The following is a 22,854-nucleotide window of genomic DNA, read 5'->3' as shown; positions in this document are numbered from 1 at the left end:
ATCTGAGAAATATGGTGTATCAATCAGTCTGGGTGGTGAAAGGTGAAAAGCAAGAGAGAATAAATACAGAATATAACCCCAGTAAATCGAAGGAATTTAGAAAGATTTTTTGTTAGTATGGTTTGTTTTGGTTTTTTAATGAAATTACTTATCTGTATGGCACAATTTATGGAAAGAACTGACTCACACTTTTGTGTATATTAATCAAAGCTGAGTTAGACCACAAATAACATCCAGAAATGTGACTGTTCACTGTCACTGTCAAACCCACACAGAAAAACAGTGAAGGAAGTCAGTGAAGAAGTTAAACTTCAAGAAAGATCTTTTAAGACCTGTTTATCTAAAATCTTAAATGGCAGAGACCAGAAGAATATGTGTTGAAACTTGTATGACACAAATATGCTTGTATGGCATGGAAATAGAGTTTCAGATAGAGTTTGGCACAGTGATAGACTGTGAGTATGGAAACTTCTTAAAAAAGCATGTAGGTGAGAGTTACAAAATGTATCGCAACATAGCAATGACATTTGTTGATCCCTTAGTAAAAATGTATAATTGGTATATAGACTTCCTGAACAGAAATCAGGACTATTTAGCAAATTTTAAACGTCTGAGAAGAAAAAGGCATTGTAGGGAAAAAAAACCCAAACCAAAAACCAAAACATAACTATAATTAGCTTTGATGCAAGGTATCCCTGCACTATTGTCAGGGTTTCTCCAACATTATTCTGCAGGCCAATGCCTCTGGCCATGATGGACAAATCTCACAAAGGCTTCCCCCAGTTTCTGGGAACTCTTGCATTCTGAGAGCATCAACAGTATGAGGAATCCTGTGGACATGTACCACCCATTGTTGCTGTCATTCAGCTACTGCACTGTCCAAAGTAACTGACTGCTGGGAAATGCTGCTTGGAACAGGGATGGCTGGTGAGGTTGTATTTAAAATGAGATGTAATGTCATTAACACAACATACAAGGATTCTCACCTTTCTATTTATACAAAATAATGTCTTTGTGATGAACTAAGACTAGAGCTATGATATTCTTTTATATGAAAATATTAAAAGTTTTTGTAAATTTTACATAATGTTCCAAACCTGAAACACATAAAAACTTTGTAAAAAAAATTGTTCTTGGTGTTATAATGCTATGACAGGGTCTATGCTGAATCTGATGTAAATCTTGACCCAATTTAAAATTTTACTTTTGACATAACATGAAATTCACATTTCAAAATCTGTTCAAATTATATTTGGCAAGAGTGCTCCTGAAAATTTGAGGAAAACTGGGACAGAAACCTTAAAAATCAACTTTGAGCATGGGAATGTTCTATCTAGATACACTGAAAATGTTTGAAATAACTACAGGGTCCCAGGAAGAATAAAAACTCTATGTCAGCCATAGCCTTCCTCCTGAAGGCTGTGATAAGGAATGCAGATAACAAAGGGATGAATGGTGACAGCCAACAAGGCCTCACTAAGGGCAAGTCCTGCCTGACTGATTTGGTGGCCTTGTGCCATGGGGTCAAAATGTGCAAAACATTCAACACTGTCCTGCATGACATCCTGGTCTCCAAACTGGAATGATATGGATTCAACTGATGGACCACTCAGTGGGTAAGGAACTGGCTGGCTGGTTGCACCCACAGAGTTGTGATCAATGGCTCAGTGTCCAAATGCAGACATGTAACGAGTGGTCCTCAAGGGTTGGTACTTGGACCAGTGCTATTTAACATCCTTGTTGGCTGCCATGGACAGTGGAATTGAATGCACTCTCAGCAAGTTTGCTGATGACACCAAACTTTGTGGTGAAGTCAACACGCTGGATGGAAGGGATGCCATCCAGAGGGACCTTGACAGGATTGAGAAGTGGACTCATGCAAACTGCATGAAGTTCAACAAGGACAAGTGCAAAGTTCTGCACCTGGGTTGATGCAATCCCATGCACAAATATGGGCTGGGAGGAGAAAGGATTGAGGGCAGTCCTCAGGAGAAGGACTTGGGGGTGATGGTGGACCAGAAGCTCAACATGAGCCATCAATGGGTGCCTGCAGCCCAGAAATCCAACCGTGTCCTGGGCATCAGAGAAGAACAGACAGCCAGTCAAGGGAAGTGATTCTCCCTCTCTATTCTGCTCTCGTGAGACCCCACCTGGAGTGCTGTGTCCAGTTCTGGAGTCCTTAGCATAAAAAGGACACAGAGCTTCCTGAGTATGTCCAGAGGAGGGCCAGTAAAATCATCAGAGAGCTGAAGCACCTCTGTGAGACTCTGCTGATCTCACCGATTAGGATTTGCCTCAAAAGGACAATTCTAAAGTGAATAGCCCTGGCTAGAGTGGAGGAAGATGCTAATGTACCTGGCCTGGCCAGAGCTGAGCAGGGGGTGATGCTCAAAAAGCCCCTTTTCTGCGGACTGGCCTTCAATGCTGGGATGTCCCTCCAGGCACATCACCCTGGGCAGGGCGGAGGATGTATCCTCATGTACCTGGCTGAGGTGGCAGGAATGGAGCAGGGAGTGGCACCTGGAAAGAGATAAGATGACAGCCTTTGGATGGAAGCCCCCCCTCCAGGTGAGCCCATTTGCTCTGATGCTAATGGACCAGGCCTGGCCAAAGCAGAACAGGGGTGAGGCCTGGGAGGAGATAATTGTGTCAATTGTCAAATAAAAGCTTATGCTTGCACCCAACCTTCGATGATTGGACTTTGTCTCGCAGATCCAGAACAAAATAAATTTTAATGTTACACTGGAGTGTGACAACCTCCCCTATGAAGACAGGCTGAGGAAGTTGGGGTTGTTCAGCCTGGAGAAAAGGAGGCTCTGAGGTGACCTTATAGTGGCTTTCCAGTACCTGAAGAGGGCCTACAAGAAAGCTGGGGCAGGGCTTTTTGCACAGGCATTTAGAGACAGGACAAGAAGAAATGGTTTAAAACTTGAAGAAGGGAGATTTAGATTAAATATTAGGATGAAATTCTTTACTATGAGGGTGGTAAGACACTTGAATGAGTTGCCCAGGGACGTAGTGGAAGCCCCATCCCCGGCAGTATTCAAGGCCAGGTTGGATGGGACTCTGAGCAACCTGATCTCATGGTAGGTGTCCCTGCCCATGACAGGAGGGATGGATGGATGGATCTAGATGATCTTTAAGGTCCAGTCTAACCCAAGCCATTCTATATTTCTATGATTAATCCAGTCTGGCTACACCACAGCCTTCCACATTGCCTTAATCTGGTACAAGTGCCTACACATACCAAATGTCAGCTGGGACCAGACACAAGCGTGTTTCACTTCTCCCTAAAGCAGAAGGTGGCCTTAGAAGAGTGGGAGGCTGGTGGATCCTCACTCATTTCTCATACAAGGTTTGTGCTTGTAGAGAATTTCTGTCTAGAAGCACTAAGTGACCTCTGAGTTTAGGTCCCTGGTTTTCATTTAACCAGAGTTGTGTATTGAAATAAACTGCCTGAGTTTTGCTAAACAACCAATCAAAACCAAACTCAACCAATCTAAAAAACAAAACAACAACAAAAAAAGAGGTTTATTTGGAAAAGTTGAGATGCTGTTTGTGCATGTCTCAGAAAATCTAGGTAGTTTTTAGGCTTGGCCAGCTGAGAAACAACTGTGCCTATAGCACATTAATCCTTGCTTTGCTTTCACAACTTCACTTGTGTGGGCTGGATTTTAAAATGCAGAGATAAGACTAACAGTACAACAAATGTGAACTGATCACAGAAATTACTTCATTAAGTATTCAGGATAGTCTTTAATTCTAAAATTTCATAGAAAAGCTTGGTCATTGTAGATTAAATGGTCTTACTGAAGTAAAAAAAAAAAGTCAATATGCAAGTACAATGAGTAGACTAGTGGGAACATTTCTTTCTAAAAATATTAATATGAGGCCATTCATATCAGGTTCTGTGGGAAAAGGATGAGGCCATAACCAGTCTCTTACTGCTTTCAGTATTTGACATCTGTTTCCTGTGCAATTGCCAAAACCATTACCAGCATTGTAAACGAACCCCAACCTCAAAACTGCCTTATTTTGTGAATGAAAAATAGGATGAAAACAGAAAGTCTTCTGCTGTTAAACTTCTGGCTGCTTGGAAACATAGAAAGCAAGAATTCAAGTGATTTCCTGATGTTGGACAATTATGCATTTGAAGGAACTTTGTGCACAGAGATTTTGCAGGACTCCTTAGAGCTTCTCCAGAGGTTGTATGATCTTGCTGGATCTCATATATCCAAATATAATGTTACTTAAAAAGACACATTTAAGGAGCAGCCACTGCCTGAATGCATGCTGCAATGGAAAGGTGATATGCAGTCAGAAAAAGTGGGAAATTATTTTTTTGTGGTAGTTTGTGAGGAAGCAAGTAGTAGTAGCTGAACAATGAGATAAACAAACAGGTAGATTTCAAAATATCCAACAGAGAAAGTTGAATTTGTTTCAAAAATTGCACTGTTTTGCTAAAAGGAAGCTGTTTCCCATATTCTGTTACATGATCTTTGACATGACAGTATAAACTGTCATTTGGTTTTGGTCATGGCAGAGAAATTGCATTGTTCTAGAAAGCCCCAGGGGACAGAGAAGAGATAAAAACAAAATAAAAAAGAGCCTAATTCTAGAAGAAGATGGAATGGCCTAAGCACCCTTGTGTGCTCAGGTTTTGATTAGATGTTACTGCCTTTTTCTACATACAAGAATAATAACATTAAGCTATGGAAAATCAGACTAACCTTAACTGTGGCCCCAGGAAAGAAAAGCCAGTTGCCAGTATCCACAGGATCGAGATTATCTTCTAACACAACTTTTCTGTGAGCAGCATTTATGATAAGGATGTTGTCCAGTGCCCAGCAGGCTTCATACACATCTCCAGGGTGAACATAATCCTGTTTCCACTGAAAATGGACGTTCTCCCCCTTTGCATCTTCAGGAAGGTACAAGATGTGGATGATTGTGCTGACATTGGAAGGAGCGCTGAAAAACAATTATATGGAATTAAAACAAATTTAAGACACAGACAGAACATTTTTCCCTCATTTAACACATTTACCAGGTGTGGCACAGTTGTGCTGACATCCCCTGTATGCAGATAAATCTTCTATGAAGATCAGAAATACCTGCCCTGAGGCAGAGTCCCACTGTGCCAGGCAGCACACACACAGCTTGAACAGACAGCCTGGCTTGAAAGCAAGTGCAGGCTAAGGCAATAAATAACAGATCAATGCAGACATTTGGAGAGCAGAAAGAAAGAGCAGGGCAATATTCCTAATCAATGACTGTCACAGCTCATAGGTGACTGGGCATTGCCAGGCATTTTGCAGGTTTGGCCAAAAGGAAATGTTAAAAAAAAGCATTTTACAAAAAAAAAAATTCACCAAAAGGAACTCCAGGATTCTGGAGTATCAGTCCCTTGCAGAATGACTGGAGGGAAAAGGTAGGAATTTCTCTCAAAAATGTGTCCTTCCGATACCACACCCCTGCTGTCAGGCTAATTCTTGGAAAGGGCCAGCTTGCCTCTCTTTTCATGTTCTGCTTCAAAAACAATACAGAAGAAAAACTCACTTGTCCTCCCTCTTGCTGCTGAAAATGTAAAATGTGGGGAGAGGCCGACCTAGAGTATTAGGGCCTTGTATTAGTATTAGATCAGGGCCTTGAACTCTGCTTCTCAAAGATGTCCTCAGAGCTGTGAAAGGACTGAGGTTCACCCTGAGCTCTGGGTGACTGTCTTTGCATTGCTATTGGCAATGAAAGGACTGAGCAAAAGAGGGATGCTAAGAAATACTCGTTTGGGGTTTTTAGACCTCCAGCATGGGGATTAGCTACATTCAAACCTCAAGCTGAAAGAAGGTACAAAGCTGAGGTTTGCAAGATGTCATCTACTCAGCAATTACTCTGCACTGGTAATGATGTCTTCGTGGGGATATAGTTTGTCAGAGGCAATCCAGAGACTTTAGGGAAAAAAACAGAGACCAACAACAGCTTGCTTATATAGTAGAAAAGAGAGGAACTTCTCTTTGTAAAGCAAAACATCAGAGAACAGAGAAGTGCTGAAAAGCAAGTGTATTTGGCCCATATTTACACCCAGAACCTGCCCCCACACATTGCCCTGAGCTTGCTAAATGTTATGTCTGACACTGCAGGGCTCCTCAGAGGTGCTGCCCTCACTCCTACCTAAGGGCACACATGGTACCCACCCTCCTTGAGAGATCCTTCTCCTCCCTCCCTGGAGTCCAGAGCTGAAATCCCACCAAGACACCAGGCCAGGACATACCAAAATACCACCTTCCCTTCTATCCTGTCTCACCTCTCCCCAGTTCTCCCACCATTCCCTGAAGCTGTATGTAGTGCAGTGAAAGCACCTGAAGCACATTCAAATAAATCCTGTAATTCATATGGACCACGGGAGAAATGAGCATCCTTTCACCATCCATTGTCTCCACTTTGTACCACTGACCTATTTTCTACTGCTGGCTCCAGCAGTCAAAGATAAAGCAACATACATCTATATGTATATGTATTATCCTCAAAAGAAATTGTTTTCAAGGGTTTGTGTTTGCAGCATCACAACTCTTGCGTTTCCTGGCTTACGGAGTTATGAGGGCCACTGCGCTGATGTTATGGACTAGGTGCATAATTTTGCATCAATGTGAGAAAAATAAAAAGTTATTGGGTGGTTACTCTGAAGCAACTCCAGAGGCTTTGGTGAAGTTACTCTTCCTTCATATTTTTCTGAGATAAGAATTAGCACCATTTGTTTTACTAAAATTGTTCATAATTTGTGCCTCTGTCAATGAAATCCTAATCCCACCCCCACAAGGAGTGGCAGGATGAGATACTGAAATCCAGTCTTGCAGCTAGAGGTCAGTTTACTCCTCAGAAATTAAGTAGCCTTTTGATCTGCAAATTATCTCAATGGACTGAAAAAAACCTCAAGGAAATAAGATTTGTGTCACAGGCACTGTGGTAATGCTGAAAGGTGGACTGAGATGCTTTGAGGATATCACATATGAACTGCATTTTTTCTTCCTCTGTTGAACCTGTATCACTATGTATATATTTGTAATACACCTTTGTGCCAATGCACAAAATACCTTTCCTAATATTATTTAAGAAAATAAACTGCTTTCTTAGAATAATCCATCTCTAACAGCAACTTTCCCTTCAAAGGTCTGTCTATGGCAATAAAAGATTTTTAAACCACCATTCACAATCCTTTGCACTTTCACGTAAACCAGTTTGTTTAAAACCACGGCATAATTCACCATAATCTTGTTATTATAAGAGTGTTAGGAGCCAGGTATTCATACCAAGCTATAAACTATTTTTATTGAATATTTTATGCTAGCAAAACTTCTAACACTATGAATTATGGCTCTTAATAACATTATGAGTGATCACTAAAATGCAAAAGTCATCAGAGTTTTGGGTTTTCAGATACCCAAACATGCTGGTTGTGGGGCTGACATTTTAACTCTTCACTCATTCTCTACCTTGGCTCCCAAATAACCAGTGGATGAAATTTGTGATCTACAAAACCCAGTGGCAATTCTGAAAGTAGCTTCAGGGATGATAATTTCACCTCTCATCTCTTATCGTGTTGTACAATCAAGAACTGAAAAGTTAACAATTAAAACAAGTTTTTAAAGAGCCAAATTTAAACACCACCTGCTCATCCGGAAAGCATGAAAATGATTAAAAAGCTGTAACGAACCTAATTTTCTCCAGCTGAGTCCAATCTGCAGAACTGTTCTTACTGTAGGACACGGTGATGCTGGGATCAGAGTAACTAAAGCGACATGAACCCGATCCTGGGAAAAGCAATAAAATGAGAAAGGTTATGCCACAATGAAGCAATAAATGATCCTCCAATAACCACAGTTGCTGACTGTGCCTTTGTCACATCCCCACTTCTCCTGATTTTAAAGCGCTTTGATTTATGATGAAATTTCCTGTGATCTGTTGCTGAAGGTAAACACAAAATAATGCATGCTTTATGAGTCAGAAATAAAGTAGAAATGATAAATCACAGCAGTGCCATGTAATCTCTGCAAATTTCCCAGGGGAAGCCAAGTAAATTACTAAGCACCCCCCACTGCAGGAAAAAAAGACAACATAGACTGTTTAAACAAAACCTTCTTATTAGACATAGCAGAATTCAGAGGGAAAATAGTAAAAGACTGTTTTTTGCATTACTATGTAGAAAAATATAGTTCCATAATTAATAATGCAGTAAGTCATAGGAATATGTATACAGAATTACTTGAGCCAAGAGCAAATGTGCTCTAGGAGTTTAGAAGAATAAAGACATTAGAAAACTAGTCATTTTAAGGGTGCCTGAAGAGAATTAAATTAAGAAATCATCCAATATACAAACTACAGCCTATAATTAATAATAAACATTCGACGCTGATCTGGGAATCACAGAACAGTTTGCAAAATGAACTAATTATGCCTTATGGCACCTCTGCAAGGTAGGGTAATATATTTATTTTTGATTTATAAAAGGGTGCCTTCTGGGTGTTGTCACAAAAGATGAGCTTAACAATTAATAAAGGGAACAGTCAAAATAACAAAAACTGAAGTGCAAAATTCAACCAAGAAAACATGATAAAGAACCAGAGTGGCAATTAAATACACCAAAAATACTGTTCCTCCACAGACACCACGTAATTCACCCATCTCAAAAAATTCAACACGCAGTGAAACAGACAAATCCTGACCTGTTCTCCAAAGATCAAAATTTCTGCTTCATGTTGAAATAGATTTGAAGCAGCACACATCCTCTGCCTTCCACACTGAGAAGTACCTCTCAACTGAACAGCACCTCTGATCACAAGTAGTATGTTATGTTTATGTGTGCATTGTATACATTTGGTCACACTAAAAATTGTGTATATATGTGTGGAAATATACGTAGACGTGACATCTGCTGAGCATAGCACAGTATAATTTTCCAACTTGAGGTACTTATTTTTGCAATGAAATATATGACCTGATTAAAAAGGTGTTAACCACTTGGACAAGAGGACAGTTTACACATTTTAATGGGAACATATGTCATGAAGTGCAGTGCTCCCAGCCCCAGCTCCCAGCAGGCAGTTCATGTTTGCAGCTCTCAGCTCTCCAGAATTGCCTCTCTGCCATAAGATATACAACACATACCACTGCAGGGGGAAAACCACACCAAAACATGGGATGAATTCCCAACTCTATATTTTGTCATTTCCACTAGCATCCTGGAAATGACCACAAAGTTGCTTTCTCCTATCTTTTGCAAACGTTAAATTGTACATGGAGGAGCAGATACTTCTGAGCTGCTCCAGCTGCATGGGGTACATTCAGCTGCTCTGACATTCTTGCCGTATTCTTGCTGTAATGAGGCACAGAATAATTAATACTGCAAAGGCAGCAGGACTTTGAATTACCAACCATGTACCCAAAATGACTACAAAGCAACTGTCTGGTTATATTTTACTGACAAGGCATTTTATTTCTATCATATTAAAACCAAATGATGTCAGGAAAAGCCTTCACATTTCATATTTCCCATCTGCTGAGATTGCCTCCTTTGCTGAGTGACATCTGCTGTCGGTTTCTACTTCTCTGGCATTTAGGAATTCCAATCCTTAATCACACTAGGTTTTTTGTTTGTATTTTGTTTGTTTGCTTTTTTAATTTTTTTTTTTTTATTTCAGGGGAATTCAGTTCAAAAATCAATTAATTTCATCCCGCTTAAGCACTTTGGCTGGCCAGAGGCTGTGAGGCAAAACAGCAGCATACTGAATTTTCTGTTAAGACAGAAATGAAATGAACATAAACAGTAAAAATGACCAGCAATATAGACTTTTTAACATGTGCCCTTTTGGTTATTGTTGCAATCAACTTTTGGCACAGTGCTCTTAAACAAAGCCAACAAGTCCAAATATCCTGCTAAAAAAGGGGAGGAGATATTTGCTGTCCACACTGTAAAGATGATAGGAAATGAGTGTTCCTAGTCAGTACAATCAATACAAAAAGTGGTGTCTGTTAAATCTGGACACTCTCAAACTATGAAATGAAGATCAAAGTTATCACTTAAAAGAAAGGGCCACTGAAAAAGGGCTTAGCAAGGTAGATGTGGTATTTCACTTTTGTTATTGGAAAGGGAGCAATGGAGATAGAATGAAAAGAGAAGCGATGAATTTTATTATTTTCATAAACAAAACAGGCTGTATTAAGATTAAAAATGTCAGTGCAAGTAGAAGTTACTGTCTGTGAAGACAAATGTGTGTGATAAGATAGCAAGATTATTTATTTAAGTCTGTAAAAATTGAACCCCTAAAAAAAAAAATGAAACTCACCCATTTGAAAGAACCATCAGCAAGGTTCAGACCTTATTCTTTGTAATTTGAACCATCATTTTTAAATATACAAGAAGAACATGGATCTGGTGCTTACATCTTTTACAAAACCAATATTTGTACTAGCAAATATTTTCTTCCCAAGGAAATGGAGGCAGGTGAACACACAGCTGCACTCCAGGACAGAGGCCTGAAAGCCACTGGCTTTTAGTCTAGTTTTCCACATTCCTTTCATTATTACTATTACTTAATACAATTACTCCATATTACTATTATTCCAGTAACCCAAAACTAGGATTATTTAAAGTCTTCCGTAGAAATCTGCAGTTTGGCTGTTTGCCTCTACCTTGACCAGCAACGCTATACTCTGACTTTGCAGGCAAATGATGAAAATTTAAATAGTAACATACCAGGAACTGAATAAAAATTCATATGGGGCAGGGAGGGGTCCTTCCCACTGCTTCCGGAGATGGGAATAAACAACTCTGTCAGCTCTGAGCAGAGCAGTAGGGGCAGGATGTCATGCTGTAAATCTTCATACCCTCCCGTCCTCCAAAGAAAAAGTTGTATGAGATAACATAAAACCTTTTGAAGGAGACTAGAATAGGGTTGTTTTAAATCAAGAATGCCAAGGTTTTGAATTAGCCAGGAGAACAGGTAATAAAATGGATCTGGCACAATGATTACCACAAAGAAGTCTCTGTTTGTAAGTTACTGCATTAGAGAATAATGCTGCTTTTTTCTTAAGCCACGTATGTCACCGCAAACCTGATGCTTTGGTGAAGTTATTGCTAACTAAATCTGACTAAGAGTTAGGATTATGCTTTCAACGTAACTCTCTGAGTGATGGGGGGACCAAACCACCCCCAACGAAGAACAGATGAATTACTTCTTTATCTATGTTCAGGCCAGCTTGTCCTTGGGTTTCATGGACAAAGTATTTTTCTCATTTGTAGTGATTTTACCTTTTTTGAGAGGCTTCCAGCTGAAGTCCACTGACTTGTAAAACTTTTGATAAAAAGCTGAAGTAGGGACAACCTTCATGGAACTAATTTTAAAAGATACATTTGAAGTTCAGACAGCAATTTTGCCTGTTATCAAAATCAATGTGCAGTTTCTGTTATAAAGCACAGTTATTTTCATACACTTAATATTCTGTAGCAACTAATCTATTTGGCTTGTGCTTCACATGCTGGGATTTTGCTCCAAGGCAAATTTCAATAAAATAAAATTTGCTCAAAGTTTAATCCAGACAATGATGCTAATAGGGGTGGGTTTGGCTGGCAGAGCATGGGAAGGCTAAACAGCTCCCGACTGCTGCTTTTAGATTTCTAATAGGAAAGACTAAAAAGGGGAAACAGAAGTATGCTTCTCAATTGCTTTGCAGCTTATTACAGAGGATTGCTAACCCTTAGTCACAACTTGACTGGCACTGGCAACCTGCAACATGTCCTGCTGATACAGTTGCCTTTTTTTTTTTTTTTGTAAGTCTTATTACACTGATTTTGGTTTTCATTCAATGCCATCTATAGTACTAGTGAATAATTTACACACCTTATTTTTTAAAATGGCACATAGGTAGAAGAACTAAGAGCACAATATTTCAGGAGAGATGTTATGAAGGCACTTTGTATCAGATATTTGAACCCAGGTATTCAGTAATTTGTATCCAGGCTGACAATGGCAGGCGAAATTAATTCCCACTACGGCTTTGCCTCCAACTGTGTCAGATTTACAGAAATCTGAGTCATATGGCTGTTGGTCTCTAAGATTTCTTAACAGCATTGATTAGAACTGGTGTTTTGCTGAGATAAAACTGGGTGCCATCTGCAAGGGAAGCAATATTTTGTTCCTTATAGACTGTGACGTCCTCCGCCTCTTGACAACCTCTTGATAGTTCCTGCAAGTGCTTCCGTGGATAAGCAGATGAGATCTCTAATGCTGGCTTTAAGGAGAACGAGTCTAATGTGGAACTGCACAAGGAAAAGTCACAGAAAAAAAACTGTAGAAGGGTTTGAATGGTGTCCTGACTGCAGCCTAAAACCAAAAGGGAGCTGAATAGAATCACATTTATCTAATTCTGGAAGATTGTTTTATTCATTTGTTAATGTAATGAATAATGATTAGTGTTTGCTAAGGATTATGATTTGCTGATATCACTTGAATTAAGCCAAACTGGATAGTATAAATTACTAATGGTCAAATTTGGATGGTCTGCTAATAGTTTTTTCCAAATTAATGAACCATACCGTCAGATATAATGAATACTCTACAGATGCCAATCTTTTTTTTTAGGTCTATGTTTAGAGTGATTTCTAACCAAGAACCAGATGATTTTAAGCATATTCAAAGATGGAGGAGTTTGTGCTGCATATATCAGAAGCACTGGTACAAAACTGTGGAACTCAGTGTTCATTCCATTCTGCACTGGAAAATTTCTTCTGAAGAAGTTCACAAAATCATTTTAATTTTTCCTTGAAGCTAAAACTTTGAATTTAGCTATAAGCATGATTTTAATGATAACATTTTTTAGATCTTTAGACTATTTTTTAAAAAGTATGTCTTTGATAGTAGAGCAAGTTCAGAATACAAATAAATATTTTACGTGTAAAAATGTGAAAATTAAAAAGTGTAAAAACTGCATTCTATTTTGCAATTTTAGTCTATATTTTCATGGAAATCATTAAGCATTTTTTGCTGCTGGTTACTTTTTTACCTCCCTTGCAAAAAAGAGGATTTTGACTATCTATGCTCCTGTGTATTTTCTGACAATCTGAAATTAACACCTGACACTAAAAAAAAAAAAATGTTAATGGTGTTTGCTTTTGGAAAAATTCCTATCTATTCTAGCTCTAGTGAGAATCATGAATTTTGAAATGCAAAGTCTCAGCTGCTTATTTTCAGGACATTTCAGAGAGCAGCCAGCTTTTGTTCCACTGGCAGCTTTAGGCTGTTGTTTCATTTTGGAAATGCTGTGTAGTTGCAATATAAATCAAAGTAAATGGTTGACAAACATGCTAAAAGCCTCCATCATAAAACTGTAAGAGATGAGAGACTAACTAGTAAAACGCTGGATAAAAAAAAACCAGCAAGACTTCAGAAATTAAGTTGTACAAATTAATTAGGGGTGAAACTCTGAGTAAACAGGGTGTCCCTGGCTAAGCTGCCCTAGCCCAGAGGGTGGCTCTGGTTGTAGTGTAGGAGGTGCAGTGGAGAAGGTGACCTCCCATGGACCCTTCCCACCCACCTCTTTCCAGGATTCCCAGTGACAGTGAACTATTTTTTATTAATTAATGCAGCTAATTTCCTTTAGATGAGGAGTCTGAGGAAATACTTCTGTGGCTCAACTTCCCCTTATTCTATTTATATTCAGAGATACTGTGTGCTTCCTGCACTCACACAAATTTGTTCTCTGCTAATGAACAAGATCAGATCACAGTTCATATTGCTTTTTGTGCTGTGAACAGTAAAAAGAAGAAAATAAACCAGGCAAAAAATATAGTTCCCTTATGCCAGTTTCTAATTTATTCTGATGTAAAGATGCTCAGCTATTTATAGCATCTCTTTATGAGATACAGCCAGCAGGTATGTGCTTGGGTAATGCTGCCAAATAAATAAGGAAATGCTTCTAAATTTAACCATGTTCTTAAGTGTACCAACACACTATAGAGCACCTTGCTGAAGGCAAAGTGAGTGAACTTGTTAAGACTTGGGTGTTATGGACATCCAGTAATTACAGCCACTGGAACAATAATATTAATTCCCCAGAAATCCTCTCACAGTGGTTCTTGAATGTCTGACCAAGTAGGACACCCAGTGCTCAGTAAGCATTTTCTACTTGTACACCTGTATTGCATGCTTCAACATTATTGTCATTAAATGCTTAATGTCAGTTTATGTGGAGATCCTCTAAGTTGGAGGATGACTTTTCAATGAAGATGGATAAAATTTGAATGATAGCATCTGACACTTGATGTAGTTCAGTAGTACACTAATATGTATCAATAGAGACATTTTGTTTAACTCTTAGGAGCCTGGGTCAGTTGCAAAGGTCAATAACAAGCAAATGAGCACTGTAAGGTGCTGATAGGATATTAAAATACTGCAGGAAGGTAAATGATGTTTTATTCAGATCCAGCCAGCCTGTTCTAGGAAGACAATATAAAGCACACAGTAGTCCCAAGAACTGCTATGTAAAAGGAGGTGTCTTGAATATAAAGATTTGAAAGTCCTTTCCTTGCCTACTTTGGCAAAATTCCTTGTCACCAATAAAATATGGGAAATGTTTTTCTCAACCCAAGTCCTGAACTGAGGTGTTTCTCTTTTCTGAAGCCCTTGTAAAACTGATTGCCTGCCTTTGAATTTATATGTAGGGAGATAATAACGGGTTTGGCCAGAGCTTTTTTTTTTTTTTTTTTTTGCAATTCCCGATGGGCTTTTCTATTTTTATCTGCTTTTGCTTTCATGGAAACTCCCTCCCTCCCACAGTGGACAGAGACACAGGAGCGTTTTGCTGAGCTCGGGGCTTCTCTGTTCCCCCCCAGCCCCCTCCCCACCCTGGGAACTGCAGATGCTTTGTTGTTTGGGTTAATTTAAAAATGGGACAATTTTAATCATACAAAAGTGTTATCCTCATACAATGATATGAGCAGGATTAAGATGAAAGTCAGCCTGTAATCCAGCATTTATTATTGGCAGCAACCAATTCTGTAATGGCTGGCGTTCAACCATGAGGCGGTGGCTTGGCCACCTGCCCTGGCTCAGGATCCTGAAGCTCTCTTTATCTTTCCTGCTTTTCTCTGTATAATAAATCTGTAATGCTCACGTTTTAATTCCTAACAGCAGCAGAGAAGCCCCTGGTATGGAAGTAACAAAGACAATATTTTACAGTAACCTTGGGCTAGCCAAAACAACACAAATCATTTTGCCACAAGGCCATTAAAATGTCTTTCAAATATGGCATTAACTTTAAACCCAGGTTTCAATCTAGGTATTATCTAGGCAGCCTCTCTTGTATAATTCAGCAAAATCAATAAAGACCACCTAACATTTCCACATGCTAGGGGAAGTGTGCTAGATGATCCTACTTCCTTGTCTTATTCTTTCACATGAGCTGTAATTTATAACCTAACATCTACACAAAGGACCTCTCTGCCAGGAAGGTGAAACTGCTAGGTTTCATGTCAGGCAATAGCAAATGGCAATTTGGGTGGAGAGTCAAAAATCTCAGTCCTGTTTTTATCAGGTGGAAAATGGGAAACGAAGAAGCAGAAATGCAGAATGGTGAATAACACACGTTTTGGCACTTAATGACATTAAATTCTCAAGCTTTTCCCAAAGTTATAGGAGAGAAATAGGGACAAAACAAACTGGAGTTCCAGATACACTCAGTACCCTGTTCTCATTGTTAAAAGGAGACTGGATCTGCATATAGCAACAATCAGCTTTGTTTGACAATCTTAATTTCTTATGGGCCCTAGTACTTTATCTCTTGTAAAAAAATGGTTTAGCCCATTATTTAAGCTCAGTTCAGAGAGGATTCTAACATAGTTTTATTAGCCAGTCTCCTGGCACTTAGAACCTCATGCCAGCTCAAAACTGCTCCATAGTTTCCTAATGCAAGATCATTTATCTGTCCTGTGGCCATCAGGCCCGCAGAACTGCACAACCTTTCCTGTTGGTACCACTATCAATATGACTGCATGGATGTGCCAGGCAACCACAGCAAACCTGGTGCTTCCTGGAGGGCACTGGAACAGGAGAAATTCTGGTGATTGAAAGGAATCACTGATGCAGGTGACTCAGGTGAAGGAAGTGCCTCAACATACCCAAAACATTTGGCACCACAGGTTCTTCCTTGAGTTTTTCTGTGTTCATCTAACAAGATGGAGAGGGACTTAAAAGATCAAATACTCTTCCATGCTGAACTGAGAAAGCTTCTTTTTTGCTTTGGTATTTCTCCAGAGACATATGCAGGAATTTTCAAAGCAATTGTTTCTCTCTGTTCATTTCTAGGGAGGGCAAGCCCACTGCTACCTCATGAAATAGCTATTACAGCATTTGTCAGTCATCTGATAGATTCTGCTAATTGTAAAACTGACGAATGAAAACTGGAAATTAGGAGAAGATGATCAGCAATGGTTCCTCTTAGCCAAAGCTCAGGCCTATTTAACAAAACATGTTTGGATGCATGAATTTCTATCGAGTGGTCTGAATCCAAGCAGAGGATAAATAGTTGAGACAAAAGCATTACTGTCAGTGTAACAGCTGCCACTGAAACTGAATTGAAGCATGATAGAAACATAAATGATAAGTGCCTTCAGACTGTTACATGGGGCCAAATGCAGCCATCACTGTTCACATGGCTGAGAGAAGTGGAACTGGGACATTTCTGATGGGAAGGAGAGGGAATCACCATTCTATGCAGATGCTCTGCAGAACCCTCCAGATGCTACTCATGGGTCAGCCCAGAGGGACTGCTATTGCTGGCACAGAAATACATGGAGGTCAGTGAATCAGAAACACTGTTTATGCAATTGGACAATTTTTTTTTTTTATTATTGTTTGTCCATCACAGTCTTCTATTTGATGGGGTTAACAGGGAAGGAAATATGTTTTCTGAAGCTTGGCAGGTAAGGGCCAACCCAAAAGGCACATTCAATTCTGATGTATAGTAATAACAACAGTAACTACAGTCTGACTATGCACCAGGGCAAAAAAAGAAGCACTTTCATTATATGCACAATAAGTTACCTTTATAATTTAATTTTGCAACACTCACACTGGTAACTAAATTAAATTGCCACTAAAAAACAGGAAGGGAAAAAAACAAGAAGCCTGAAAAGAAGTGCATTATTTTTACAAAAGGTGATGAACACTGCCTGTGCTTTGTCTTCAACAAATATCAGAGCCCCTTAGCCCATGGGTCTGCTGAGAAGAAAAGCTCTCATGCAAACCATAGCAACTTTGGTAGTCCAGGAAAGGTAACAGAGCTGCTGGGTTAATGACTGACTAACCCAGTGCCTTAGGGTGAGGTAGGGCACAAGGGTCTTCATGACATGAAGACCCTTTTGGAACCCTTATGTCAAAGATCTGTAGTCAAATCAATGACCCTCATTCATATGCTCATCAAAAGCAATCAATGGTGCATTTTAAATAGTTTTCTCCATTACACTTACAGATAACTGTGAACTCAGACAGCATTAAAAATAGACTGCAAATAAATTAAGCTACATGTAAGTTCTTGGTTCTTACAGTATAAATACAAAGGTAATCATCACAGGTAATACAATTACTCTTCAGTTAGGTACAGGTGGTGATTTGATGTATTTTAAAAGATCAAGAAACTGGAAGTGAAGATAAGGGTGACTACCAAATAGAAAACAAAGCTGCAAGAGTGTAAAGCATGCTGCACATGATTGGAGAAATTACTATTTTTTTACTGGGGTTTTTTGTGAATATATGGTAGAATGTCTATGAAACACTAATGCTTGTAAAAGCATAAAGTTTGGCATTTATTTCCTTTGTGGGAAGACAGAAATTAGGAACAAAAGGGTAACCACTGGAATAAAGTCACCCAAGCAATGCCTCTGTCCCATGAATCAGTGAGGTTTTATCCTTACCAAAAAGTCCTGAATAGTTGAATACCAATATTAATCTGATAAAGCTGCAGGTAGGTATTTCTTGTGATTGTAATAAATTAGTTTTATCCATATGGAACCCTATAAGCTTTACCCTTTTTAAATACTGTAAGATAAATAATCTGTAAGCTTTGTCTTCCGGTGGATATTTAGACAAAGTAAAGTGGAACAATGGAAGAGGCAACAGAAACAGATGGCAGAGAAGAGACTGAACAATGTGAAAGAAGCTGCCCCAAAAGCAGCAGAAGAAAGGGGTTGTTCTTACTCTGTGGGTAAGGTCCAAGTGCTTTGGGCACCAGACCAACCAATGTGCAGAACATAATATGAGTGACCTGTCTTTTTCGTAAAAGCTATAGGGATTTTCCTGAGAGGACAGAGACCATCTGGCAAAAATCACAAAGCATGCTCCGAGATTAGTAACTACTGCTAATACTCCACACTGAAAGCTGTGTTTTTAATGAAGACTGATGTGCTAGATACATGCTTTGCTTCATGTCAGGTCTGGTTGACAGCAATAGCAGGCACCAAACATATGATCCAGTGGCAAAAAACCCCAAATAATTTCCAGAACCACCACTGCTGGTTGTTCAGTCACTGAAGATCATGCATCCTTCACACATTCATCCTGTATCTTCAAGTCTCTCAAGTTAAGAATAAATAATGCTCTCATAGAGCATCACATTCTCTGCCAGCTCAGTGGGACTGTCAGAGTCCACCAGAACTTTAGGAATGGAGTTTTACTATTATATTTATTACTGGCAAAGTTATGTGCATCACACTGAGATTCTAGTAAGATGTATCATTTATCATGGTGAACATAGGCTCTAACTTTTCTAAGCACTCTATGGTCTTGTCACTTTAAATCTTCAGTATAAAAACTGGACAAGTGCTGGGTAGCATTTAGCTGTTACATACTTTCTGTACATCCTTTCCTAGACACCAGGAATTCTGGCATCATCAACACTAAACTAGCAGAAAGGCTTTTCAGAAGATGGCATTAAGCATAAAACAAAAGAAAGATAATAGACAACTTTTCTTGCTATGACATGGGCATGGGCACTGGTGGATTTCAAGCTTTGCATCATATTTCTTGATTGGTAGATAATATTTTACATACTTCTGCAATTTCCTTTTATATTAGCTTTCTCTTAAGGTCACTGTAGCTCTTTGTAGCATAATTAAATGATGCTTAAATAGAACTAGTCATTCCATCACAAGATCTCAATGAAAAAGAAAGTAAATTGTCCCTGTCAGAATGTGCTGTTCCTGTGCATCAGCCAGCAGTGTTCAGAACTGATAAGAGTGAGATGCTGAGAGGCTTCATTCTTAGGGGTTCTTGCAAATTATTTTTTTGCTCTATATCATATTAAGTGGCACCTTTTGCATTTAATTTCAAGTTCTCTTTTGCATGAAACCAAAGCCAACAGTACACATATGAAATTACCATAACCCAGCTAAAATGGATTAGGGAAACACAGTTAATTATTAGAATCAAACTGAAAAAACTACAGATCATGTACTTGCCTAGTAAGGTAGTTTTAGGTTGACTGAAACTAGGGACTAACGATTGACCCAAAGCAAAATCTGTTAGATTGGGTAGATTTGGGAACCTAAATTTCCCAAAAGTTCTCTATTATGATTTTTTGAGAGTCCAAGCCCAAGCTTTTTCCCCAAGGAAAAAAAAAAAAAAAAAAAAAATTGGGCCTTTAGCTACTTTGTTTCAAGATTGATGGCTTGATCTTTGAAAAATGTAGCTGTAGTGCCAAATGTTTGAAGACATATTCCCTCTCAGAAGGTATTTTTTAACTTAAAACTTTTCCCCCAAATGAATTCTGGTTTAAATAAAATAGTGGGGGGGGGGAGGTTTGTTTTTTTTTTTTTTAGGAAATAAGGGGGTGGGAGAATTGGTAATTTGCTCTAGTAATGACAGAGGATCTGTGATAATGGCATAAAAGTTGAAGGAAATACAATTTTAAACTGGTATCTTGTCCTACAAATGTTTTGCATTTATTCAGTACATAACACTGTTAAAGTTACCCTGTTCTCAGAGGAGAGTTTTACACAACAAAGCTGGAGAGGGGGAACTTTCCTTGCCAAGTTATTCCCATTTTTAACTACTGTTTAACAGCCAAAAGTGATGTACCAATATAAAGAAGTTAGGAGAGATAGGGAACAAAGTTTTTCAAGGTAATGTCTTATTTTTCCATAACAATTTTTACACTGTGACACAGAGCACTCTGAGCAGCACCTGCCCTGGACATCAGGCCCAGTCTTGGTACTCATCACAGCATCTTCAGCTTCGTCTGAGTGTTTGACTCAGAGGCACCATAGAGGAAGGAGGGATGGAAAGAGCCCCCCAGTACTGACTGTCCCATGCAGAGCATGCACTCCCCACATGCTCTACATCCATGGGAAAATTTCCTTGAAGAGGACACCCAAGGAACAACGCATGAGCAGAGCTGCTTGCACACCTCACACCTTGGTGTTGCTCCCTTAAAGCCTTTCCTCTTCTCCTTATGGGATTTCATGAGTCTCTCCCTTCTGTGCTTAGCTCAGTTGCTAATCTCTCAGTACTGTCACCTTCCATCAGAGTGGCCTATGTGTGTAACAGGTCATATTAATCTCTGGAGAAGTCCAGGGCTGTAGCTAATTGGAAAACCTTGAGGTTTGGAGTGAGAAATGGAGAGTGTTTCAGGTAATGAATCAGACTGACACTGTGTGGCAGTTGAGTCTAGAGGTGCAATATTCTGCTGATCCAAATTCTGTTGTATTGGATGTTCTGGCCTGAGAGAGCCCAAAGGCATTGCTTTAAATATCTCAATTAATAATCCCACTGAACATTAAGGAAACTCCTAGACGATGTCTTTCACATGTCAGGATTTGTTCTGGGAGAAATGCTGTCATGGATGATTAAGCTATCTGAAGAAACTGAGATTTTCTGCATGCTTGGACAGAAAGTGGATGAACATAAACATCAGCCCAGCCTCTATCAAAAGACAATGCCACCGGCTCCAAGTGGTTCCGAGTGGATGCTGCATGGCAGACAAGTTGCTCTCATTTGAATAGGATTTTGCACATTAATGTTGCCCTGTGTGCTGGGTAGGCCTTTCTAACTACCTTTTCATCCTAATTAAGCCTTCATCTTCAGTGCACATTTTCAACTCCGTTGCCCTTTAAAGGGCAAGACTACTGAAGGTGGTACATGAAGGAAACTACACAGAATATCAATTTATGGAAAATTCACTAGGGTATTACCCTTCCTGACCACAGAGTTTAAAAGGATCTGGTATTTACAATGAGGATCAGGATATTTTTTTGCTTCATTTTCCACTTCTTATCTGCTTATATACCTGCAAATACAAAATTCCTTCTGATAATTAGTGGTGAGAGAAATCAAAGGGTATGGACTTTAATCTGGCCAAAGCTATGTGATGAATTTAATATAAAGATACCCCCAGAAGATTACAGCTTAAGCCATTCCACGGTCGAAAGAAAGTGTTAAACATTCTTTAAAAAAAGGCAATTCCCTTGGATGAATCCCTAAGTAGGGTTATGATTAAATAGTACTTTTGGGAATAAGCTGGAAGCTGGCAAATGCCTAGTTTAGATTTATGATTCAAAAGCCAAGTGCTGCTGAGCTCAGCAGCAGTCCCCCCAGCTCATGCCGATTTTTATCAGCTACAAAACCAGCCTGCAATGTGTTTCAGCCCCACACAGGAACATATAGAAATGTTACACCTTCAGAACTACAGGATGAAATTTGATTTACTCAGATACGCACCCACCCCTCTGCCTCTCTGTCATACTGGGGATTTTACCCCCATACTGGGGATTCTGTTCCTATTGGCACAGATTAAAGGTATTCTTGCCATACATTCATGACAATCCTGCCACATAGAGTATTTCCTACTCAGCCTGTTCTTGACCTTACCTAGCTGATAGAAACAAAAGCTGTGAGTGAAATCTTTAATTTCACTCGTTTTATTTAATTTAAGTTTAATTTTTAAGCTTCTGGGATCCCGCACCTTCTTGCAGTTGACCCATAGCAGACATCAGTCACTGAGCTGTGACAGCAAAAATTAACCAACAAACACATTCAGTTTATCCTGCTGTTCACCACGCTGGGTTAATGTAAGAATAATCCATAGAATAATTTTGTAAATGTTCCTGGAAAACAAAGTTCCTCCACCATCTCAAACCTGCAGCATGATAGAAGTCCCTTCTCCCCGGGCAGAGCCAGGGGTGGGAAGGCTTCTGTGGGCAAGGGTCATGTCCTAGCAGATCAAGGGAGCTGCTGCCCTTTCAGTGCCTAAATGAAACTGCAGGGTAGCTCCAGGCTGGCTTTTGTTGGACACACCAAATATGTGCAATCATTCGGTTTAGAAATGGATACATTTTTCTGGCTTTTTCAAAACAGAAATGAAAAATAAAGACAGAGATACCAATCCTTAGAACTATTGACATTTCAGCGAATTGCAGGGTGAGAGGTTATGAGGACCTCAACTTTAGGTAAAAACATACTTTAGGTAAAAATAAATTTAAATTATGTATTTCTGAGGCTTCTAGGATTTTGATTTCCAATCTATTGAAAAAATTACACTGCTTGTCAAGTTACCTGATAGCTCTTATTTCCAGCTGAGATTTCCAGGGTTTAATCATACCTCTGCTGAGATACTTGGAGAATTACTTTTTTAAAGATAGCAGTATGATTTGGAATCATATATCCAGGGGTCCACAGAGGAATCAAGATACATTTCTTGCTTGATTCTTTTTGAAACATTCGTATCATAAAAGCATTTTTCCTTCATATTTTGAACACTGAGAAACGAGTTAACAAATAAAGTATTTGACCAATTTGACCTCAGCCCAAAGTACTT

At 39.2% G+C, this 22,854-nt stretch overlaps 1 protein-coding gene across 4 annotated transcripts in view; it reads right to left on the bottom strand.

The window, feature by feature from the left end:
- RELN (reelin) overlaps positions 1 to 22,854 on the bottom strand; it is a 272,014-nt gene that overhangs the window by 118,690 nt on the left and 130,470 nt on the right. For all 4 annotated transcript variants that reach the window (XM_071733981.1, XM_071733980.1, XM_071733983.1 and 1 more), the window contains 2 exons: positions 7,709 to 7,805; positions 4,731 to 4,971 (listed from right to left, as the gene is read on the bottom strand). In XM_071733981.1, the coding sequence (XP_071590082.1) occupies positions 4,731 to 4,971; positions 7,709 to 7,805 (338 nt within the window). The remainder of the gene's footprint in view (positions 1 to 4,730; positions 4,972 to 7,708; positions 7,806 to 22,854) is intronic.

Source organism: Heliangelus exortis, chromosome 1 (genome assembly GCF_036169615.1).
Source record: "Heliangelus exortis chromosome 1, bHelExo1.hap1, whole genome shotgun sequence".
Lineage (NCBI taxonomy): Eukaryota > Metazoa > Chordata > Aves > Apodiformes > Trochilidae > Heliangelus > Heliangelus exortis.
The sequence above is the reverse complement of the archived record's forward strand: the minus strand, read 5'-3'. Positions and strand labels throughout refer to the sequence as shown.